We start from the raw sequence: 23,138 nt of genomic DNA on the forward strand, positions 1-23,138 counted from the left end.
TATATATATATATATATATATATATATAGTATGTCCTCACTCTAAGAGTTCTGAAGTTGTCAACCAAAATGTTGCTGCCCTAGAACTCACATAACTCACAATAAATTTCAGTTTCCTGCTTTAAATACTATACGACATGCTTTAACTAACATTAAACGACTCAAATTAAGGAGTTGCGGGATTACTTTTCCTTCTTCCTTCTGATGCTCACCGTAGGGGTCACCAAAGTGGATCATCTGTTTAAATCTGGCTGGCAAACCTGACAACACCGTACCCAGTCCTACCCAGCCCAGCACTGAGATCTGATGAGCCACATATTTGATTTGGCATGTGCTTTTTACGATTGCCCCTCCTGGCGCAAACCTCTGCCTCTGTGCTGGTCACTGTGTTGAATCCTGTGTGTGTCTTTTGTTGCCAATTAGTAGCGATCACGTTAATGAATAGTTTTGTGTTGTGGGGCTGGCCACAAGCACCTCCTCGTTAGCTGTGAGCTAAATTCTTGTGTGTTGCCAGTTAGTGTTTACAGAGAGTCGGTAACACTTCCTGTTTTGAAACCAAGTGATTTGTTTTATGTTTGGTCTGCAGAATTGGGCTAGGTTTAGGGGTGCTGCACTCCCTGTGTTTTTTTTTAAACGATGACTTAGAGAGATTTTTGGTTCTCCTTTTGTTTGTAATTATTAATCCCTTGTTTAGAAGGGATCTCTTTTGGTTATATTTCATTCTTTGGTTTACGCAGCACCCATTTGCCCAATTTCTGTTCTGACTTCTGTTTGTTTACCTCTGTTTAATAAATAACATTTCCACTTTACCAAGTTCATCTGGTTTATGTTTATGTCTCCCCTTCCCCTAGCGAGCGGGGACGTAACAAATGGACTGGCTTGGGCATCCAGAGTGGCTGTAGAGCAACCCAGTGTTCAGTGTCTTGCCCATGGACACTTCAACATGTGAACAGGAGGAGGTAGGGATCGAACTGAAATTTCTCTATTGTACAATTCTGACTATAAATAACTATTATATTATTACTATTATATATAGACATAAGTTGATGAAGTAACATAGTGTCTAATAAATATACTGTTAACACAATGTACTGTAAGAAGTGGACATGAGATTGAGGAGATGTGCTGACTAATTGTTGAAGTGTGTTGTGTTTGTGCACGTACAGTAGTGATAGTCTCGGCAGCAGCCACCATGTCTGCCAGTCCAGCATTGATAATATGTTCTTCCAGGTCTTTCAGCATGGGATCGATCCCGCTGGGAACCTTGTCCATCAGCGAAAACATGAGGTGCAGCTCTGCTCATGGAGAAGAAAAAGCAGTGTTACACCCCGCACAAAAAGCATGCCGGCTGAATCCAAAACTTCCTGCACTTGCGAATTCGAGGACTCATGGACAGATACTACTAACAATACCAACAACAATAAAATATATATATATATATATATATATATATATATATAAATAAATAAATAACAGTAGTATATACAATTATTATATAGCAATAATAACAACAATTGGTGGAAGGCATGATAAGACGCTGTGAGTGATCCGCATTGCAAAGACCAACAATACATAGCAAATCAAAAACAGGAAAAGTGTCATGGGAAAAAAGACAAAAGCTCATAAACTATAACTGTTGTTGGCAGGTTGTACAGCTGTACTGGCCCCCTTGGCAGGAAACCAGCCAACATTGGCCAAAGCTATTTCTATTTTTAAGGTCTACCTGGCTGATGCAATAGTGAATGTTGATGCCACTATGTCTAGCAGACATTAGAGTCTGTGTCTTGCAAAACACACAAGGCGAACTTTATCATGCTACATTTAGAAAGAACACATGCCATTAATGTGACAACAGTGCTGCAGTACTCACTGTCTGTCTCGTTGCGTTTGATCATCCCCGGACATTCAGCGAGGATTGTCTCTTTGAACGAGGTCACCAGAGCATTCACACAACACTCCATAAGCTGTGAGGATACATGGAAAACAAATACAGACTCACTTTAAGGGCAACTTTGAAATAACTAAACAGGCAACAAATACATTTAAAGTAGGGGTAGGCAACGTTAGAGAACTAGCAAGAGACAGCTAGATTTTGAAACAATCTAAATAAAAAAATTACCACCTCATCCCTTTAGGCCTCCCTCCAAAGCCATATAGTTTATTTCGGTTTACCATTTTTAGAATTTTCTTTATATTGATGTACATTGTCTGCTATGTAGCAGAAGGGAAATATAAACTCAGTTTCACTTTACAAGCTATCGTATTGTGATTGATAAATTAATTAATTATTTGACCACTACACTGACATATTATCACCTCATACATTTGGCAAACATGTTACTAAACACGTCCCTATTTATGCACGCGGGCGACACGGGGCAACATTATCATTCATTTGAAGTCATGTTTGCATCCACCCCAACAACTTCAAGACCAACATTCATCCTTATTTGAACTGTGTTTTGGTTTCGAACAACTCTTGAGAAAAACATCTGTCTCTTTGGCAGCTAAGTGTTCCACTTTCTTCATCAACTACTCTTTAACTTTGTCGGTTTTCTGTTTAGTGCTGTGTCAGAGCTTTTAGCTGAAAAGTACTGCCTACTGCATCTAGAAACAATCAGCAGTGAGACCAAAACAATAGCTGAGAGATGCTAAAAGACTCTAAAAGCTAAAGGTGATGGGAATTGTAAAGCCGATTGATAATTCTTCATTAGATCTACAAGCTCTCACATTACAGTCATTTAATCCACTGTTAATATAAAAATAGTGATTATCGCAGCTTTAAGAGATGCTCATTAAAAACATTATTGTTACAAAAAAAGCAAATATATAATTATTAGACTTTCATATATCAGAATCGTCTCAACCATCCAGTCTGGGTCCGGCTCTACTATGCTGCTCTACAATCTGATGACCTGATAATACAGAAAAGTAAATTAAGGACGTCATGAGGTAAAAAAAAAAAAGAAAAAGAAAATAAACATCAGATCCTGTCAATGACACTTACTGCTTGAACAGAGTTACATTCACGACGTGTCTCTAAATATCTAAGTGCTCTCTTCTCCTCTTCTCTCAGCTTCGTGTCTGCCTGCAGGGAAACACATATTAACACAAGGTTACACAAACACTGAATAAACCTACCCTAAAACTCTCTTATACAATTACACAAAGTGTTCTCTTCGCACTTTTCCACCAAGTTTAGCTTAATGCTTTATTAAGGTGAAATTCTCATTTTCACATTTGCAATTTGTAATGTTTTAACCCATACAGGAAAAATTTAAATAGAAAACATTTGGATGATGTTCTGCACTATGAAAACACAAGATGTGCTAATTTGCACTTATACTTGTAATAATCAATGTTATTGTAGCGTACATATTTCATGTAGTTCTGGACGCCGTTCTGTTGCAGGTAGGACGGTGCCTGTGTTCTGTAAAACCTCTCTGTGGAGTCCAGGTAGGCTTTCTCAAAGTTATCCCTGTAGATCTGCAGCTTGTCTTCTGGGTTCGAACACAGGTTCACTGGTGGGAGAAAAGGACAGAACAAGACAAAAAAGGACTGTAGTGTTTTGTTGTTAGTGTTCATGCAGTATTCAGTTTTTGTTCTAACATTTTTACAGTAGAACTGCAGAAGTAAGCATTTATTTAAATGGGGAGAATTGAAATCACTACTGTGTCTCTATTTCTGCAGGTACAAATTTGTATTTCTACACATATTAGCAATAATGTGTTCATCTCAGATTTTCTGTGCCCTCCTATTTGTTTATTTCGTCTTTTTTTTTTTTTTTGGGGGGGGGGGGGTATTTTGCTTGGTTGTTTTATTGATCTAATGTGATTCTATTTCTCAGAGACAGGTTATGGCAAAAGTCAGACAAGATCCGTATACTATTTTCATAGCTCCCATCAAATTTAACTTAGCAATTGTTCGATCTAACAGAGATCACCGTCTACCACGCATTGTCAATTAAATCATCACAAAGCAGAACAAGCTATATAGAGACACAAACACATTTGACAGACAGATTTGACCAGTCAGAGCAGAGCTGGATAACGCTGCAGATATTCCTCTATCAGGGGCAAAGCATGCCTCTATGGAAATGGGCAAAACTAGAAACAAATATTATATAAGAAAATGTTAAATCTATTACATCAAAATTCTGTCAAAAGTAAAGCATGAATCACATAAATGTTTCAGAGGAAAAAATTATAGAAACTATTGCTGTATATAGACATTTTATTTATTTATTTCTGTCTTACCGTATGACTCTCGTACTCCTATAACCAGCTGGGAGTCGAAGGCCTCCCCCTGCCTCTCAGCGTGCACCAGCTTCATGGCGCTGTCCTGCAGGCGACTCTTAATGTTGCAAAAGATCGACTCGTTCCACGTGTCCAGCATCAGCTGGACAAAATAGAGTAAGGGCAGCAATGAATAGTGCATCAAGTGCACCAAAACTGTGAATAAACAATAAGTTACCCTCCGTGTCCTGTAATCCAAGAATAGTAAAGCTCAGTCTATTTATGAAGTGCTTTTAACGAAACCTTTTCCATCTGCCTGCTGAATCATATTTCCTCACCCACAGCTTCCTCCGTTATGTCAAAATTATTATTTTTTTCACAGGGATCAAACAAATATCACACGATTCACTTTGCCTGTTCTCTCATAGGAGGATTTTTAGGCCAACTGACCCTTAGCTACTCACTACAGCCTACTTGAACAATGATTTACAGATATGTATGTATGTAAGATGCAGAGGATGTTCCTCCATGTGAGAAGTAGCTCACATGGAGGAACATCCTCTGCATCTTTCTGCCTTCTACACCTCCTCTCCTTTGCTTTTTTCTCTTGTCTTAACTTTCTTTAGTTGCTTTTAATTTAAGGTGATTCTTTCTAGTTGCATCTCGCCTCGTCTTACGTTTCTATTCCCCTCCTGCTCGACCGCACTGGGTTCAACCTGCCCCTGGATGTTTTCCTAATCTAGTTCACCTCCTCCTCCTTGCTGCTTCCTCTTATGTTATAAGTAATCTCATCACCTCTCCTCATTCCTCACCCTTTTCTTCTTTGTGCTTGCTGCTGCTCAGATTTTCGACTCAAATCTTCACCTCTCAACTTGTGGGGTTTTGCCACCTCCTCCTCTCACCTTGCGTACGATGCTGTCCTCCATATTTGTCTTCTTGTTGCTGCCCTGTTTGCCCATCAGTGTAATCTCCAACTGACAGAAGGGTTTGGGCAGGATGTCGCACTGTGTGAAGAACTTCCTCCACTCTACAATGTAGGCCTTTAGCAGCGCTGTGTCGTCCTGGTGGCTCAGCACCCGCTGCCATGAAAACAGAGTCAAGCTAAAGGTAGAGGTAGTAACGATCAACCCAGCTTTGTTTACTGCAACAATTGCTCTACGTGGCTTTCACTTTCACCAGTTCTGAAGTTTGTAGTTTCACAGCGTCTGCCTTAACATCTCTTCTATGTTACTCATACACACAGGCATATCAAAGCATAAAAACAGAAATGTTCGAGTCTGGCTGGGGACTTTAGCTGCATCTCTTGCTCCCTCATTTCCTGTCATCTCTATAATGATACTATCTAAAGCGTTAATAGAGAGAAAATTCTGATGCCTGTGTTATGATATCTGACAGAGCACAAGCACTGTATGAAGGGACGTTAAGTTGGAACTGTTTATTTCCCATTTACGTCCATTTGCTCCCATGTAAAGCGTTTTGCTGGATATCGATTTATTCAACAGTTCGCAAACATGAACACTGAAAAGATTGAAAGGGAGTGGTGGTCAGATTATTACGGCGGTTTTATGAGGATTTTTTTTTCCCTCTTCTGCCCTGGTCACACTGCGAGGGGAAACATTATTTTTAAAGACTGATCTGATCTGAGAAGAATTAGATTAGAGTAACAAGTAAGATTGAAATGTATTACAGTGATCCTAGAAAGCAGAACACGACGCACATTTCTCCCTTTCTCTCTGCATGTCTGACCTTGTGCTGTTGCAGCCTTTATGTTAATCTGGCTACATTCAATTCAGTATTACAGATGTTACACATGTTACTATGTCTGAACTGGTAAGATAGTAGTTATGACTTTTAAGTAAAAGTGACCAGGGTGCTTAATCAGACATGAGACCAACATGTTAAAGTGTCATCAGATTAACATAAAGGGGTGTAATTTATGTCTGAAAGGAGCTTACTAAATGCCCAAAACAAAAAACCCCATAAATCAAACTAGCCCAAACACGCTTATTTATACACACACGCTACTTACAGCTTGTGCTTGTTTGATGAAGTCTAGGATATCCTCTTTCAGGGCTTGGTGGATTTTGGCTGGTCCTTTATCATCCCACAGACACACGGCATGGACATCTCTGGAGGACAGACAAAAAGGAAATGGGATATCACCAAAGTTCATTCCAGCTCATTATTAAATGAGAATGAGAGCACGTTTACATGTTTAAGGTGATGGTGACACTGCATGCTGCCACTGAAAACAGCAATGCTCAGGGAAGTCCAGGTAATGGCCATTTTCAAAAAGCCTATGTTGCCAGGCAACAAATATAATATATAAGGTTTTCTTAGCAACAAAGCTTAATTAAAATACTTTCAAAACCTCAAAGTCACATTTTTGGAGAATCAAGGCCCCAAGGAGCACAGCATGCTGGAAGAAGTGGAGTGTCCATCTCAGAACAAGGTTTTACTTTCAACCCAACATCATGGTCACTGAGGCTACATTGACACTACTACGTTTTTGTTTTAAAACGTTTGCACCTCCCTTACAGACTAAAACAGCGAATCTGAAGGCCTTAAACGGAGAAGTCTGAAAACGCTTCTGACCCCATTTTCATTTTAGTGCGTACAGGCAAAAACGGAGGACTTTGAAAATGATGACGCAGACACTCACGTTTGGCTTCCTGATTGGCTCTCATCAGTCATGCACAAAGCTACTGACGGTGTCTTAGTTTTGGTATTTTTATTAAAACTTTTTGTGCTTTGTAAATACCACACGTGTGCATGTCGCCGTATTTACAACAAGTCCCAGTATCTTTTTCGCCGCCACAGTAGCTTTAGACTCCCATGTTACTATCAGAAATCCGGTTCCACCTCATTGTCTTCCCATGCGAAAAAATCTCTGGTGTAGTTCTTCGTCTGTAGTAGTACTTTCTTCTTCCGCTAAATCAGACTATGAGCTTCATGTTTAAACAAAAACTTAGTAGGGTAGAAGTAGCCTGACATAGTACTGCAAACACAGACAGGATGAGCTCCTCCCTCGTGTAACTTAGTTTGTAGAGCAACATACCAACTCTGCCAAGTGCTGCCTGGTAGTGACTGCTACTGATTGGTTTTGTCCCAGCATGTGTGTGGCTCCTCCAAACTATGCACCAACAAAATGACTACCCTTAATGACACCCTATAAATGACACTTTAAAAACTGGCTGCTGAAGTAGCTTTCTATTATAAGAGGCAGTGTTAAATCAAGTTGTGGCAGTTAAGCCATGGAAACAAGACACTTTTCAATCCCAGTTTATGAATGGGAGAAACAGGCTTACCTACAAATTTTTACCAACACACCTGTTTGTAAAAACTAAGCTTGTCTATTTCATGTGTGTGCTGCTGAAATAAACCAAAATAGTATGCCATGATTTGTGGGCAGGGTGTGCTATTCGTAGATAAGACGTAAGGGACAGAACAGAGAGCATCTCTTACGAGAACAAGTCGAACCACTGTTGCTTGGTGACGGCCTCCTGTCTGAGCAGCTTGAGAACGATGGGCCGCATCAGATCCCACTTGTCCTCAAACTGCAAGGACCCCTTGTTCTGGAGGAGAGAAATGGGATGGGAGGAGTGGGAGGAAGAAGAGGAAGGATGAAAATCAACAAAGAGAAGGGAGGTTTTGGGGGAGAGAAAGCAAGAGAAGACAGAGACTTGCAGAGATACACAAAGATAAAGAAAGACTAAGGGCTGGGATCAAGTAGGTTAATCAGATTTTCAGATATTACTGCAATAGAATAGCTTTTGGTGATTTACATTAACTTAAGCACATTTTTAATTAGGAAGTGATTTTCATATCACACTCATTATCACTTCTGTTATTAAGCTGTTCAGGTCTTTATACGTTTAGGTAACTGACCACCGCGTAAACTGGCTAAAGTGGGAGTCTTGCATGGAACGACTGGTTGGGTTTCACAAAGAAAAGAAGAGAAAAGTTATTATTTCAACATAGTATATCTGTAAAATTTTAAATGTTTTTTGATTGGCTTACATATACTCAATACAAAATAAATAAATGTACCATTTAAGCCTTTTCATACAAACTTTCACTGACATACTCATTGATTCCAGAGGCCACATTTTTATGTCTGCTTTATTACACTAAATAATTGTGGTGCATTACAGTATACATATTTCATTGCAGGGCTGCAACTAACAATAATTCTTCTTACTGACTAATATGTCTGAGTAAGAAGCTAATCATTTAGTCTATTAAATGTCAGAAAATAATTCTTCTTGGAGATCAAATTGTCCAACCAACAGTCCAGAACCCAGGAGATTTTCAACGTGTAATTATACCACAGAAAAGCAGCAACTCCTCACACAAAAGAAGTTGGAACCAGACAATGTTTGGCATTAAGAAACCGCTTAATTGATTAACAGTTGGCGATTCAGTTTTAGCACTACTACTTCCTTTCAATTTTCTGTTATCTTTGGAAATAGTTGCTCCAACACACACAACATTCACATCTAACTAAAGCTAACCTTTTGATTGATTTATGATTATAACATGAATACTTTGGGTATATTTAGGGGGTTGATAAGACTTGTCAGATGTCAGAACTGACCAGAAATGCCAGAACTTAATGCGTGAGGGGCCCAGCCAATCAAATGAAATGATTGATACCTTCATACCTGTTTTTTTGGGTTGGATACTGTTAAAATGTAGCTGTCTCTTGCTAGTTTCTCTGAAGGTACCCCAGCTTTAAAAAGCAACAGATTCATAACAAATAAGGGAATATACATGAATAGTTAAAAATAACCATTACCCCAGTTTAAAACGATATCAAAACATTGGTTTGTTGTGTAGGTTTAGAGAATTATGGTCCACATAACACAGATTTTTAATTATAGAAGTGATGGGTCCACTAATGCTTTCAGCATCTGTTTCAACAAAATCTCTGTAAAATAAAACGCCTGTTACTTTAGCAGGACCCTGTGGCTCTCTGTCCACCTGGGTTTCTTGATACAGTTTGACATTAATCAGCCGGGGCCAAGCTAAGTGCCAAAGTGTCAGAAGAGAAGCTACTTCTATAGATAGTTTTAAGAAGCAGCTCAAGACCTACTTTTATGCTTTTGCATTTAACTGATTAAACACAGTTTTATTTATGTATTTATTTGATTTTATGGCCCTGTTTGCTACCATTTTTCCAGTTTTAATACCTGTGTTTTGTGCTTGTGGCGTAATTCAACATACATGTAGAAAATACAGCATACAGCATGTATTTTATGTATGAATGGTGCTATACAAATAAAGACTATTATTATTATAATAAAGTGTCAGAGGAGGGTCCGCCTGTCAAAGCATGCCTACCTTTCTTGCTAGCCTTTTAGCTACCTGGTCAGTGACTACTGTTAGCCGTTAATTAAATTCAAATTAAATATGCTTTATTGGCCTGAGTGTTTAAATTAAACAATGTTTCCAAAGCAGTTTACAACAAAATCAAAAGGTTTACATTTGAATATTACATAACAAGAATAAATGCAATGAAGACCATTGAATTTAGCAATTAAGAGTTACAAAAATAACAAGTACAGATAGAACGGAAACTACAAACAGGATTTAACAAGATTTAAAATGGCATGCAGCGAAGTTAAGTGCAACAGTTCGCTGAGTCACTCGCTGTCCTTCAGGTTGTGATACAGCGACACATACTTGGCGGCAAGGTTTGCAGTATGTCCTTCTCCTAGGATTATTATTACTTGTTATCTTGAAGTTCTTTAAAATCCTGTATTAATAGATGGGATTTCTAAAAATATTGCTCTCTTATGCTTCTACATTTATCACATTTCAGCTCACATACTTTTGGTAACTAGGACTTTTTATGTCTCCCTTTTTCAATTGCAAGGGTCACTGAGTCTGTACTTGGTAAGAAGCTGCCTCTTCTTGATATATCTGACATCAGATAGATATTCAGCCACTTCATAATCTCTGTTTAGGGCCAGACAAAAATCTAATTTGTTTTGTTTTCCAAATAAGCATTTTTGCTTTGAGTGATCATTTGGTCTCACTGGTTTTTGTAAGGTAGTTCTGGCTTGAGAAAGGTGTCAGGTGTGTATGACATGTTGCAGGATTTAATAGTCTCGGGACTATTTACCAAGTTCCTCAGAATAACTCATAAGTACATCGCAAAGAACTGACTTGAGAGTAAAAAAATTCTTGGCTCAAAGTTGCGCTTAAAAGTTAGTCATCAAGCCTGATAGACCTAATTTGAGTGAAGTGTAGGACTAAATCTTAAGTGTCAGTCTTAGATCGGCATTTTGCTGTGCCGCAAACATAATTTTGGTTGACAATGTAGGCAAGGACCAATCACTGAACAGATTCCCTTATTTAAAATTATTCTCAGATAAATTCACATTGAACAGTTAAATACCTAAGAGGAGTTACGTTCTACAGACATTTGACAATTAAGAATTTTTAAGAGAATACATTTTGTACATAGGCTACGTACACATTGTAAATGAAAGATAAAAAAGTTGATCTTTATGTAAGTGGCATCATTTGCATCTACTACTCCTGGAAAGCCGGCTTTTTGCATGAATGGTCTTTGCGTCTGTTGGATTACGATGGGTGCTGTTGGGAAGTCAATCATACCCGTGACAGTGTGTGGCGCTGTAAGTGCCATAATTGTTTCCTTGACAATTCGGCTTATTGATGGTTGTGATGGGCCAAAATCATCAGCATTGCTGCCTTTTTCTGTGGCAAATGAAAACAGCGTCATGACAACCTTCAATTTAGCTGTAAACGTATTGCTGCGTAAAGTCAGTGGTGAAATGACGTCCCTCACCAAGACCCTGTCTAATTTATTGTGCATTGTCAAATAACTCTCCCTCTCCTGAAAGATTCATGTCTCTGTCTCTACAGTGCCATCACAAGCCCCTACTAGCAACTCCTAACCACTTGAGAGACCTCTGGAGCTGTCTTAAATAACTGGGAGAGTAAGAGTGATTCTTAGCTTTAAGAAATTTGGTAACTTGCTTTTATTCTTAAGTTTGAAAGTAGGAGTAAATTTCATGAATTCTCAGCACTTAAGACTGAAATGGCACTTTGAGAAGCTTGATAAATACCGGCCTAGCACTAAGAGCCTTGAATTGGAGGGAGTCTAAGGGCATAAGGAAGTTTAGTGCTCTTTTTTGTGTATCTATTATCAGTGGAAACCACCCTAATTCTGCCCTACACGCATTTGTAGGACACTTTATTTGAATTTTAGGATGTTTCTGCAGAATTCTGCATGTAGGGTCTCAATGGGATGCTCCTGGTGTTTGTAAAGCAGCGTTGGCTTGAGAAAGGTGTGTGTGACATGTTGCAGGATTTGTTAGTCTCTGGATTAGCTGGCATGAGTGACTTTATTTATTTGTTTTACTGGCTAATAATGTTGGGACCAAAACGGTCTATACCTCACGGACAGCACATTCATTACCTGTTCAGCTACTTTGATAGATGATGCTTAAATTTAAGGGTCTTGTGGACACAGACCGAGTGAAGTTATTATACTGTAGATCCATCCTGAGAGGAGATTGGGTTTATTGGTGTAACGCCGAAATCTGTGACCCATCAGATTCTGTGACCCAAAACACCGGTGTGGAACCAAATTAAGTGAGCCATCAGATTCTGTGTCGAAACCCAAACCACAATATTTTCCCAAACCTAACAAAATAGTTTTGATGTCTGAAAAACATGTTCTTTCCCATTAAGGTCACAGAATTTGATGGGTCACAGATTTTGGTGTCACACCTGTGCCGTCAGCTAACAGTTAGCCCAAATAATGGCGCTAGCACGTTAGCTAAACAATTAGCCCAAAAGGAAGAGCTTTACGGTCGTGCTGCGGACGAGAAGGTTCGTCTAGGTCTAGTGTCTAAGTTTATTTCCCCTTGGACCCGTGTTCTCAAAGCTCTCCAGGGTTGGGTTTAGGGTAAGTTGCGGGTCTTAAGGCGACGCTTCGTCGTCCCCAAGGTGTCTTGACTGGGGTAACGGCTAATGTTTGGCTCAGAATCACAGAAGAAGACAGGTAGCGGTTCGGTTCGAGGATGGGTTCTGTTCAAAGCGGGGGGACCACATCGATGGGGAAACAGACACCGACACAACACTGGACTTTAACAACGACAGCGGTGGCAACTGTGACTTCAGGCGCACCGATTTGTGTATTTATTTCATATATTTACACTATTAGCGCAGATATGTATATACACGAGCATAGTGCAAATAAATATCTACATTAATAGTGAAAAATATATGAAAACGTAGAGTTTAAACCTGCACACAAATATAAGAAATATGATATATTCAAGTGCTTCTTACCTTTAACAAATTAGACGTCGCCATGTTTCTTCAACTTATCACCTCGCAGACTCTCGCGAGAAGATACTACAGCTGGCTCAGGATTATGTCATGGTAACTGCACATTGAAATTAACTTTCTTCCAGCTAAAAACCCAACGAATGAAAAGCCTTGAAATTGATGATAATTTTCCAAAGACGTCATTTTATATATCATCTTTTATGTATCATTTTAACAATGCAATTCGTCTAAGGCAGTGTTTCTCAAATTTGGCTCCAGGGACTCCCTGAAGCTATGCACATGAAGGGACCTTCAAAGGGGCCCCAGCAAAAAGGGGAATAATTTATTTTGATTATAATTCCACCCATAAGTAACACAATGACAGAATGGATGATTACTTGGGTTAGGGGTTTCATACACTTTCTGTAATAAAACATCTAAAAACAAACATCCTATCAGATGGGAGAAAATCTTATCAAATGGGGGTCTGTGGTCTAATTTTTGTCAGTTTAGAGGTCCTTAAGTCCCAAAGTGCTGCACAAAGACTATATAAAAATATAAAATAGGTAATAGCACATAAAACATATAAAACATAGACAACACACAATCTATAAAAAGACAAAATAAAGACCACACAGCGCTCATGCTGGATTAAAAGCCAAGGAATAAAAGTAAGTTTTAGATGAGGTATTACAGTTTCGAAGGTCTGGGCCATTTTGACATGGGGGAGGTATCTCATTCCATAGTTTAGGGGTGACTGCTGAAAAGGCGTGGTGACCTCTGGTTGTTAGCGGGATTTTAGGGACGACAAGACGCTGCTGATAATTGGACCTCAGCGACCTCGAGGGGGAGTAATTGGTCTGAGATATGCTGAGGTTGGTGCCTTAGCATATCTCAACATCTTTAAATCTTAAAATGGGTTCTATAATGGACGGGGAGCCAGTGGAGTCAGGCCAGAACAGATCTAATAATAGATAAAAGCCTAAAATAATAAAAACTGGATTGAACCACAGACTTAATCTGCTTGTCAAATTTAAAATCACTGTCCATTTTGACGGAGAGATTGGTGACTCTGTGTTTTATATATGGTTGCAGGGAACCTAGGTCCATAGGAGCGACATCACAGACCTAAACTTAAGTGACAAACTATGACTTTAGTTTTTTCTTCCTTCAAATTTAAAAAGTTAAAAGCCAATCAGGCCTTAATATCTGTAAGAAACTCTAGTAGAGCTTTCAGGGAACGGTTATCATTTCACCAAGAGTAAATGTACTTAGTCAGTTTCAACAATGAAGCACTTTTCCTCCAACATGAGCTGTTATCTCATCAGCAGATAACACATGAGGGTGAATACAAGAGGAAGCACAGTGATGAATTCTTTCAATGTATCTTTCATCATCAGTTCTTATCTTTAAGTGCTGCAACCTGTCTTCAACGCATTATACACACAAATAAGTGAAAGAGTAATCTTTGTCCTCTGAGTCAGTTAATCATCAATCAAGTCAAGGAGTGAAAAGCTTGTAACAGTTAAAAACTCAGAGATGATTCCTCCAACACTCGTGTGGCAACATGGCAACTAAGCAGTCCGAGGATGCATCCAGGTACATGAGCTACGAGAATCCGAGCAGTGGACTCATGGTGTGGATCAGGAAATTTAACCCCAAGGGAGTTTTCACCTGGTGAGTGGACAGAGGAGATGAGAGGAAGAGACCCATGTTAGAGGGTTATAAAGAAGGAAGTTCACAACTTTAGATGTATCGTTGGAGCTGAGGTCTTTCTGCATTCAGCCAGTAGTCTGCATCAAATAGTGGCACTGTTATTTTTAATTAGATGTTACTGGTGTAAAAGTCTTAAAGGCAGTGGTGGAACTTAACCTTAGTACATTTACTTAAGTACTGCACAATTTTTATGTACTTTTTATGCTATTTTATACTCCACTACATTTCAAAGGGAAATATTGAACTTCTTACTCCACTACATTCATTTGATAACTTTAGTTACTCGTTACTTTTTAGATCTATGGTACAAAATACAATCAACAAATAAATTATGACGTATTATTATGGGATAATATAGGTCTTTATTGGGAAAAATTCTCAAGCTACCTAACAGCAGCCTTTATAAATTAATTAAAATTAGCTACACCTTTACCAGCTGCGACATTAAAATGATGAGCACATCAACGCATCAATAATTATAATCCAATAATATCATATAGGCCTACTGCATATTGTTTCTGAAATGGTTCATTTTGCATAATGCATACTTTTTATTTTTGGTACTTGAAGTACCTTCCTAATGTAAGTTGTAATTACATTTTTGTATAGAGTAAACAAACGAGAATGAGCGTCAGAGGTGCAGGTAGGTGGATTTTTTTTATCTTAAAACAGTCCCAGGCTAGCGGTTTCCCCCTGTTTTCAGTCTTTGTGCTAAGCTAAGATAGCCAGCTGCTGGCTGTTGCCTTATATTTAGTGTGTAGACATAAAAGTGGTTTAAGTCTTCTCATCTAACTCTTAACAAAAAAGAAAGTGAATATATATAATTATCTATAATATCTATAAATGTCAAACTTTTCCTGTAAGATCATTGTAGCCAGTACGGAAGCACTAAGAGGCAGAGAAAAACATTTCTAGTGATCCATTTTCTTAGTCTGATCTAAATTGTTTTCTTCTCTGTTTGTGACTTAATAACAGGGGGAAAATGTTTTTTGTTGATAAGTTTCTTTTTTGTTTTGCATCTGTGAAACCTGTGGAAAAAGTTTTTTCCATATGAAAAATAATATTTTTTGTCATGATCATTTGTTGGAAAGTGTTTGTTGTTAATATTCATTTTGAATATTGTGAACCACTAACCCAGGTTCTAACCTAACCAGGACTAAAATCATTCATGTTTTCTTTTCTTAGAGAAAAATATTTAGATAAAACTTTTTTTTTAAATGGATCACAAGAAGTTTCTTTTTTGCCTCTCAGGGCTTCCTTACCACTGTTCTCAAGGATGTTTAAAAAGGTCGACAAAATGCAACTTACAATAAATACATAAATAAATATGCCTGGTAGCTTTACAGATTTTTGTCTCTCCTCTCTCTTAGGCAGTTGGCCAAGACATTGGCCATGGGTCAGGGCCTGGCTGGGCTCATCTGTGGGACGGCCATCAGCTCCCAGTTCCTGGCCACAGACTTCCGTGTTAACACACCCATGCTGCAGAGCTTCTTCAACTACACCCTGCTTAGTCTAACCTACACCACTATGCTGCTCTGTAGAACAGGTAACACCACCACTTAGGGTCTGAACACCTGAGATAATACCTGTAAAATAGTAGTAATCCTTTTTTAAATGGTAGCAATAATACCAAATGTTTTTGTTTTACTTTTAGTATTCTGTGATTCAAGTTATATGCTTAAATGTTTGCTTCTGCACTATAGCAACAGTATTTTATAAACAGGCATCAATGGTTGAAAGTATATTTATTTAAGTACAATACTTAAGTACAAATTTTAGGTACTTTACTTGAGTATCTATTTCATGCCCCTTTGTGCGGCTTCTCCACAACAATTTGGTTCTTTTAACTACACTACATTTGTGACAGCTTTAATTACCAGTTACTTGCAAATTATAAATTTTATTTTTACAAAACATGTGACAAATGATGCATTGATATAAATTAAAGTACCCAACAGTGTATACAATTTTCTTTACCTTGACCAACTACTGTACAGCAGTAAAATGCTACCAACCAATGCAATATTACATTCAAATCTCTTTTTTTTTAATTTGGCAGACGCTATTATCCATCGCAACTTACACATGATGATATATCAATAGTTTAACACTCACAAGGCCATTTTCCTGCATTTATTTTTTTTTTACTTTTGATATCTTTTTTGCAGATTATTCTTAACACTTTTACTAAAGTAATTTTTTCAATGCAGGACGTTCATATGTAACAAAGACCTTTTACAGTGTGGTGTTGCTACTTTTACTCAAGTAAAGTATCTGAGAACTTCTACAACTGACAGGTATTCAAAAAAGTATACAACTTAGTATATAGCTAAGATGACATTCTCAAATTGTTTGGATGTGCCATGAATTCACAAATTTCTTAATACTGAATGGAACAAGCAAAGATGGTAGATGCAACTCATCTGCCTACGAGCAACAACTGTCCTCAGGCTTGGTGGTGAAACAAAAAAATGTCAATACTGAAGTTCAGGGGTGTTCTCCTTTAAAACACAGGGGATGGAAATATTTTACAGATTCTGAAGAGGCGATGGTGGAAGTACCTTCTGCTGGGGCTGGTGGATGTGGAAGCCAACTACGTGGTGGTTAAAGCATACCAATACACCACCCTCACCAGTGTACAGGTGGGTACAGGTTATGTTAGTGTGGGTTTCATGAATGAAGTATTTGTTGTAAAGAAACAGGTCTCAGAGCCAGAGATGTGGCAAGTCGTGAGGGTCAAGAACTGAAAGACAATGTTGAAAAGTTCCAATCTGTCGATTGGGTTTATAAAAATGCTAACAATAAACTTGCTCTCATTCTGGAAGTTTCATTTTTTTATTATTAATAGTGCATATATGACAACTCATGGTTCATTATTCATGTGTTGTTCTTATTGGACTTAAAAGGGAGATTCACACATCTGCTAATAGGTTAGTTGTATTTATTGATATCTGTGTTGATATTTGAATATGTGTTCCCGTCTCCAGATGTTGGACTGCTTTGTGATCCCGGTCCTGATGATACTGTCCTGGTGGGTTTTGAAGACACGTTACAGGCCGGTCCACTATGTAGCCGTCTGTATCTGTCTCCTCGGAGTGGGGGCCATGGTGGGGGCCGACCTGCTGGCTGGACGAGACCAGGGCTCCAGTAAGAACTTCCTTGTAGTGATTAATCACTCTGAGTTCGTCAATAGCCCAGGCTATAATTTGTTTAGCCATTGATTGATCAGGGCCAGCATGTAGCAAGCTGGACTTTAGTGAAAGAGTAATAGTAAAAATCCTCCACCTTTACTATAATCACAGACTTAATGGGGAATTGTGCCAATTTTATACATCAAAGTCTGTTTACGAGCCTTTTAGGGCTCCAAAGGAAGCTACACAAAAGTCTGATAAACTGCCTCAAGTGATGTCAGTTAAGTCAGTGTCGTTTGGGGCTAAAGACTACAAGTTTGGAAAAAAAATCTGGGGCTGTGGAGTTAGGTAGAAATTGGCTTACCAGACCTCTATAACCCGTTATTCATCCTTGTTTGAGGCAAGAGGCTCCAGGATATATGAGCCACTATTAGACGCCCAAATGTCCAACATAACTGTCTGTGGACAAGTTGCATTGTGGGTATTGTAGGCACCAGATTTTGACGAGAACGAAGAATGTGTGGAATAAAGTAGACATCTCTGGTTCTGCTTGATCAATTCTGATCTTCTTTCTTAGAAGAAGATCTGTCATTGTTTTAGGAGCACAATGCTTAATCTTTAGGAATGAAAGATATTTATCATAACTTTTTGAACAAAAAAGAGCTCTTAAAACAGAAGCCATCTAGGATCTGCTCTTCACCAACTTAAGAACCCTCTTTAGCTCTCTTAAAGTTAAAAGCATTTCAAAATGGTAAGAAATGTGATCACAAATATTTTTAATCTGTCTTAAATCTCAATTTAAAATATATTTTAAATATGGAGGAGTAGGAGTAAAAGTGAAGCATCAGCAGTGAATGCCCCAATATCAGTTTTTTTTGTCTTCAGGTCAATCAAGTAAACAAATGTTTACTTGTCTCCCTAATTAGTCAATTTATTTTGGTAATCACAAAAACCTAATGACCTGTACCTGAGAACTTTGCACCACCATCAGGCCAATGAGTTGTTGGACCACAGTAATGATATCTGTCTCTCGTCCCCTCAGCCTCAAATATCTTGTTAGGTGACGGTTTGGTGCTGCTCAGCGCTACGCTGTACGCCGTGTCTAATGTCAGTCAGGAATACACAGTGAAGAACCTGAGCAGGGTGGAGTTCCTGGGCATGGTTGGCCTGTTTGGCACAATCATCAGCACCATACAGATGTAAGTGTGTATGGGCGTGATCAGTTTTAGGACTCATTAAACATTATGGTTAATCTGGTGTTCTTTGTCCTTTACTCAGGGTGATCCTGGAGCGTAATGAAGTTGCTAACATCCAGTGGAGCTGGCAAGTCGGTCAGTACTCATCTCACACACAAACATTTTGAAGACAAAACATTTTCTGACTAAACTGAAAAGTTGAATTGAAGCAATTTCCCTCGTAAAAAATAAAGATGAACAAGAAGGGGCAATATTATTACCCCATATTGACTTCTGTTGGTTACAGCAATGATTAAATCTGTCCCCTTTATATCAGAGGAGCAGAATAACCACATTATAAATCAATCAGTATTTAATGCTGCATTCAACATTTTTGGTGACTAAGGGACAGAAAGACACAGAAACAGCTTTTAAGTTTTACAAGCAGTTTTCTTCTAGTCTTTGTGCTAAAGAAGGTTAAAATGTCCCAGATCTCTGTAATGGACATGTAGATTAAGTTGATCATCTGCTTAAAAAGGTGAATAAGCATATTTCCATAATGTTGGATTGTTCTTTTAACAAGCATCTCTCCTCTCAGGGCTCCTGTTCTCTGCCTTTGCGTTGTGTATGTACACTCTGTACAGCTGTATGCCTATAGTGATGAAGCTGAGTAGCGCCACCTCCGTCAACCTCTCCCTGCTCACCGCTGACCTCTTCAGCCTCTTCTGTGGGGTTTTCATCTTCCAGTACAATGTAAGCAGACACACATACATTTTTACCCCCTAACACTAGCCTTTAAGGATTACTCTGTAGTTTTCTTCGTGTCATTAAATCCAATGAAAAGACCACAACAAATGTATCTACGAACATTGTGTGTATCACAGTCTGATATATGTTCTTTGTCTTTGCCATAGAGCTTCACTGATGTTCAAAAACTATTAAAAACACATAAAAGAGCCACACAGTTGCACTGAGTGAGATTTTCCCTCATATCTACTCACTCTAGCACCAAATGTGGATACATCCTCTGCTGAAAATAGACCCAGTAAATGCACAAGTTCCTCCAGTTTGAGTGAAGTTTTCTAAATAAAAAATGAACACGTTGCTGGTTTTTGGTTTACCATAGTAGTAGTGTACCTGGTTTAGAATATTACCAGATGTACCCTTTATTTATTTAATTCATTAATTTGTTTTTGTTGTTACATTTAAATAAAATACAAATTGTATGACTTCTAGCCATAGCTAATTTGCAGTGCAAGTGATAACACTCATAATAAAACACTAATACAAGCATAAAGACAAACAATAAAACAAACAGTAGTTGAACAACAATGAAAAAACAATGACTGAAAATGATAGTCAGGTCATTGTGACCACTTTTGGGTCACAATGACCTGACTGTACGTGACTGTGACGCAACATTACTGAATAATAATAAAGGTTAAAGTTTAATTTCAATGTCATGTTTTCCCACAGCTGCTTGCAGATTCAAAGTTTATAAACTTGTGAGCGAATGATGTCCATTAAATGAGCTTTAAACAAGACAAGTAAAAAACATAAAATATGACCGATTTTTACAAAGGCATGTTGCAGAGATTATATGAATTAAAATAGTAATCCAAAGCTTTTAGGGGGCCCTCTTCATTTAGGGCCAAAGGCAGTTACCTACTCTACCTAACAGTAAGGACAACCACTGTGGACTGGACCCAAAATACATTTGTTTTTTTTTGTTTTTTGTTTTTTTTAATGCTTCGCTCCAGTTAAGGCATCACCTCGCCACATAAAATGCTCCCTTACTGGATCACCTTTGTTCATAAAATTAAATTTAGATATAAGCTGCTCGCTCTCTGCTCCTTCTCAGTTCTCTGGTCTCTACCTGGTCTCGCTGGTGATCATCCTCATCGGCTTCATCGCCTTCAACGCTGTACCGACACCCACTGACCGCACAGACGCCACCACCTCCTCTTCCTCGTCCATCTGCGAGGAAGGTTGCTTTGACAATCCTGAGGCCACTCAGAATAACATCACCAAGCAGGAAGTGGACGTGAGGATCACCACTGAGGAGGAGGAGGAAGAGGAAGAAGAGCAGCAGGAGGGATGGAAGCAAGAGGAGAGGGGGAAGAGAGAGAGAGTTTCAGGGCCATCACAAAGACTCGGACAAGGGAACGATTATGTTGCTGCTGTTGGATGCAGCACTAAAATGTGATCTACAGCATGAAAACCTGTCAATATGTCACTTATATTTTTTAAACATGTATTTATTAAGTTTATTTCCAATATCTCACAGTACACATAGACATAAATAAGGAAAATGAAAGAGCAAATACAAATAAAAACTCATCCATGTTTAAAGCTATTGTTATTGTTAATTATGTTCTTGTATAAGGAGTGTTGTGTTGAAGTAAATCCATAAAAGAAACCTACATCTTCTCTAAAAAAAATCTACTTAAAATCATATTTACCAAACAAAGTCAGCTGTCTGACAGAATTAGCTGTATGATTTTTTTTTCTGGGCATTTTACAAAACACAACACAGAACATGTTTGACTCAAAAGCCCCCCCCACTGTAATTTGAACAGAACCACTACAAACATGACAAATACCAAAAGGACTGCTGGTTTCTGATCTGCCACCTCTGTGTTGTTATGGTTTGGTAATGTTTAGACAAAGAAAAATAAACTTTGCTGAGGTTGGAGAAAGATTAAAGGGAACAAACACTGAATGTTAGCAATAGGAAGTGGTTAATCGGCATAAACTGAAAAATCCACCTGTATGTACATTGTCCTGGTAAATGTTGTTGTTTTTAACAACAAACAAGTCTACGTCCAGGAGCTAAACATTTTATCTAATAGCAGACGGTTTTTAAGGAAAGGTTCGAGTTCGACTATTCCCTAGTCAGAACAGAAAAAATGCCAGCTATGAAGTAGGCCTTACAGAAGATGAAAAAGTAAACAATAAAGAGAGCGGCAATCCTACAGAATATAGAATGCATTGTAAAATAAATTATTATAAGTGTGATAGTGCCTGTGGAAGGGTACATTTAAAATCTGCAAATATACATTTATGTACATGGAAGTGACCAGATCATATCAAGTGTCCGTCAAGTGATCAGTAACTTCCTCTAGTCTCTGCTTAGCTGGACAACTGGTCCCCACCAAGCAATAATCTGCCACACAGAGTTTGTTACAGATGGACAGAGCCAGGCTAAGTTAGACAGCTGCTGGTGGTAGCTTCATACATTGAGTACAGACAGAGAGTTATTGATCTACTTATCCAACTCTTAACAAGAAAGCAAATAAGCGTATTCGTAAAACTTTTCCTTTGAAGATTAACAGTAAATGTCTCTTCAAAAGAAAACGTTATAGGGTTTTATTTCTAGCGCACAGACCAAATCCTTCATTCAGCTTCTGCCCATAAAGCAGTGATAAGATCTGGTGTGTTCTCAACAAGAAAGTCCTCACGAGAAACACAAAAGCACAAAGTAGACAGAGTGATGGAAAGAAGCTACCCCAACAGTTTTCACACTGCGATGTACTGTTGGTAGGAGACTGATTATATGAGATATTGTGAAAGTGTCATTATTACAATCTTCTCCTCCCCTTGTTGGAAACTTCTCCAAACCTCCTCAATCTCCTCCTCCTGAGCTCCTCAAGTCTCACCTCCTCCGCAGTGGGGTGGACACCATAAGCTGGACGTGCAGTTTCTCTCTGCCTGGTTCGTCCTAAAAAATATGATCTCATTACTAAATGTGTGCGTTTCTGACATTTATTTGGCTCTTATTTGTACTGACTTTAAACCAATTGACTGGTAGGAATAAAACATTTTGCTCAGCAGCAACAGCACACACCAGCCTCCGTCCATTAGTTGTCATTTTTCTCTCTTACCTCCATCATTCAGGCTGTTTCTGATCGCCATCTCTAACTGCTCTTCCTCTGTCAGTCTTGCAATATCAGATTTAGATGCATCATCTACAGTATGATCTTCTGCATGCTGTGGATCTTCTGAGTGTTCTCGTGTAGTCCCACTGTAACCTAACACATTTACACGCATGTAGACAATAAAATTACATTAAAAACAGACCCAACAGTACACAATAGTGGATGGCTGTGTGTACTTCGGTTTTGTTTTTAGGGTGCCACTTCATAAAAAACATTTGAGAAAATGAGAACATAATATGCAATGGAATTGAATTCATTCAAAAGCAACATGGTAATCTTAAAGAGGTGGTATTATGGTTTTTGGCTTTTTCCCTCTCCTTTATTGAGTTATATATCTTTTCTGTGCATGTACTAGGTTTGCAAAGTGAAAAAGCCCAGAAAAAGAGGTTCCCCAATTAATGTGCCCCACTGATTACAATCTAATTAACAGTACAAATCATTTTCCAGAGTGTATCCCTGCTTTTTCAGTATGTTATGAATACTCTCCTTTCCATTTTCTTCTTTCATTACACTATGTGTAGCATTTTAACGTTTCTCAGCGGTAGTAACAAAAAAGGCACTGAGGCAAACAGCACTAGTGGTACCCTTAGTTACTGAATAACCATGATCAAACAAAACCTGTATATATTATACTGTC

The 23,138-nt window shown here is 38.5% G+C and overlaps 2 protein-coding genes across 7 annotated transcripts in view; one reads left to right on the forward strand and one right to left on the reverse strand.

Annotated features, from left to right (window-relative positions):
- The window catches only part of LOC123985312 (cullin-5-like), a 22,059-nt gene extending 9,434 nt beyond the window's left edge, over positions 1-12,625 (reverse strand). The window contains exons 1-9 of one of the 3 annotated variants that reach the window (XM_046072782.1): positions 12,563-12,625; positions 7,700-7,809; positions 6,264-6,363; positions 5,137-5,313; positions 4,256-4,397; positions 3,375-3,520; positions 3,007-3,087; positions 1,870-1,963; positions 1,164-1,294 (exon numbers count right to left, since the gene is read on the reverse strand). In XM_046072782.1, the coding sequence (XP_045928738.1) occupies positions 1,164-1,294; positions 1,870-1,963; positions 3,007-3,087; positions 3,375-3,520; positions 4,256-4,397; positions 5,137-5,313; positions 6,264-6,363; positions 7,700-7,809; positions 12,563-12,586 (1,005 nt within the window). In that variant the 5' untranslated portion in view covers positions 12,587-12,625. Of the gene's footprint in view, positions 1-1,163; positions 1,295-1,869; positions 1,964-3,006; positions 3,088-3,374; positions 3,521-4,255; positions 4,398-5,046; positions 5,314-6,263; positions 6,364-7,699; positions 7,810-11,684; positions 11,885-12,562 lie in introns of those variants that run through there. The other 2 variants (XM_046072783.1, XM_046072784.1) reach the window with 2 other exon arrangements.
- LOC123985314 (solute carrier family 35 member F2-like) lies at positions 12,104-20,780 on the forward strand. Of its 4 annotated transcripts, XM_046072788.1 has the most exons (9): positions 14,141-14,218; positions 14,867-14,900; positions 15,628-15,803; positions 16,772-16,899; positions 17,245-17,404; positions 18,431-18,587; positions 18,667-18,719; positions 19,162-19,316; positions 20,425-20,780. In XM_046072788.1, the coding sequence occupies exons 3-9, from the start codon at positions 15,650-15,652 to the stop codon at positions 20,767-20,769; spliced, it is 1,152 nt and encodes a 383-aa protein (XP_045928744.1). In that variant the 5' UTR covers positions 14,141-14,218; positions 14,867-14,900; positions 15,628-15,649; the 3' UTR covers positions 20,770-20,780. The 4 variants fall into 4 exon arrangements, with proteins under 4 accessions (XP_045928745.1, XP_045928743.1, XP_045928742.1 ...); XM_046072789.1 differs by lacking the exons at positions 14,141-14,218; positions 14,867-14,900 and adding an exon at positions 12,104-12,176; XM_046072787.1 differs by lacking the exons at positions 14,141-14,218; positions 14,867-14,900 and adding an exon at positions 12,559-12,655.
- The last annotated feature ends 2,358 nt before the right edge of the window (positions 20,781-23,138 follow it).

This window comes from Micropterus dolomieu, linkage group LG17 (assembly GCF_021292245.1).
Source record: "Micropterus dolomieu isolate WLL.071019.BEF.003 ecotype Adirondacks linkage group LG17, ASM2129224v1, whole genome shotgun sequence".
Taxonomy (NCBI): domain Eukaryota; kingdom Metazoa; phylum Chordata; class Actinopteri; order Centrarchiformes; family Centrarchidae; genus Micropterus; species Micropterus dolomieu.

Coding starts and splice junctions, on each gene's coding strand:
- LOC123985314 (XM_046072786.1), top strand. CDS start 14,109: ATGGCAACTAAGCAGTCCGAGGATGCATCCAGGTACATGAGCTACGAG. Junction 14,219..15,627: donor CCCAAGGGAGTTTTCACCTG/GTGAGTGGACAG, acceptor CCTCTCTCTTAG/GCAGTTGGCCAAGACATTGG. Junction 17,405..18,430: donor TGGACGAGACCAGGGCTCCA/GTAAGAACTTCC, acceptor TCGTCCCCTCAG/CCTCAAATATCTTGTTAGGT.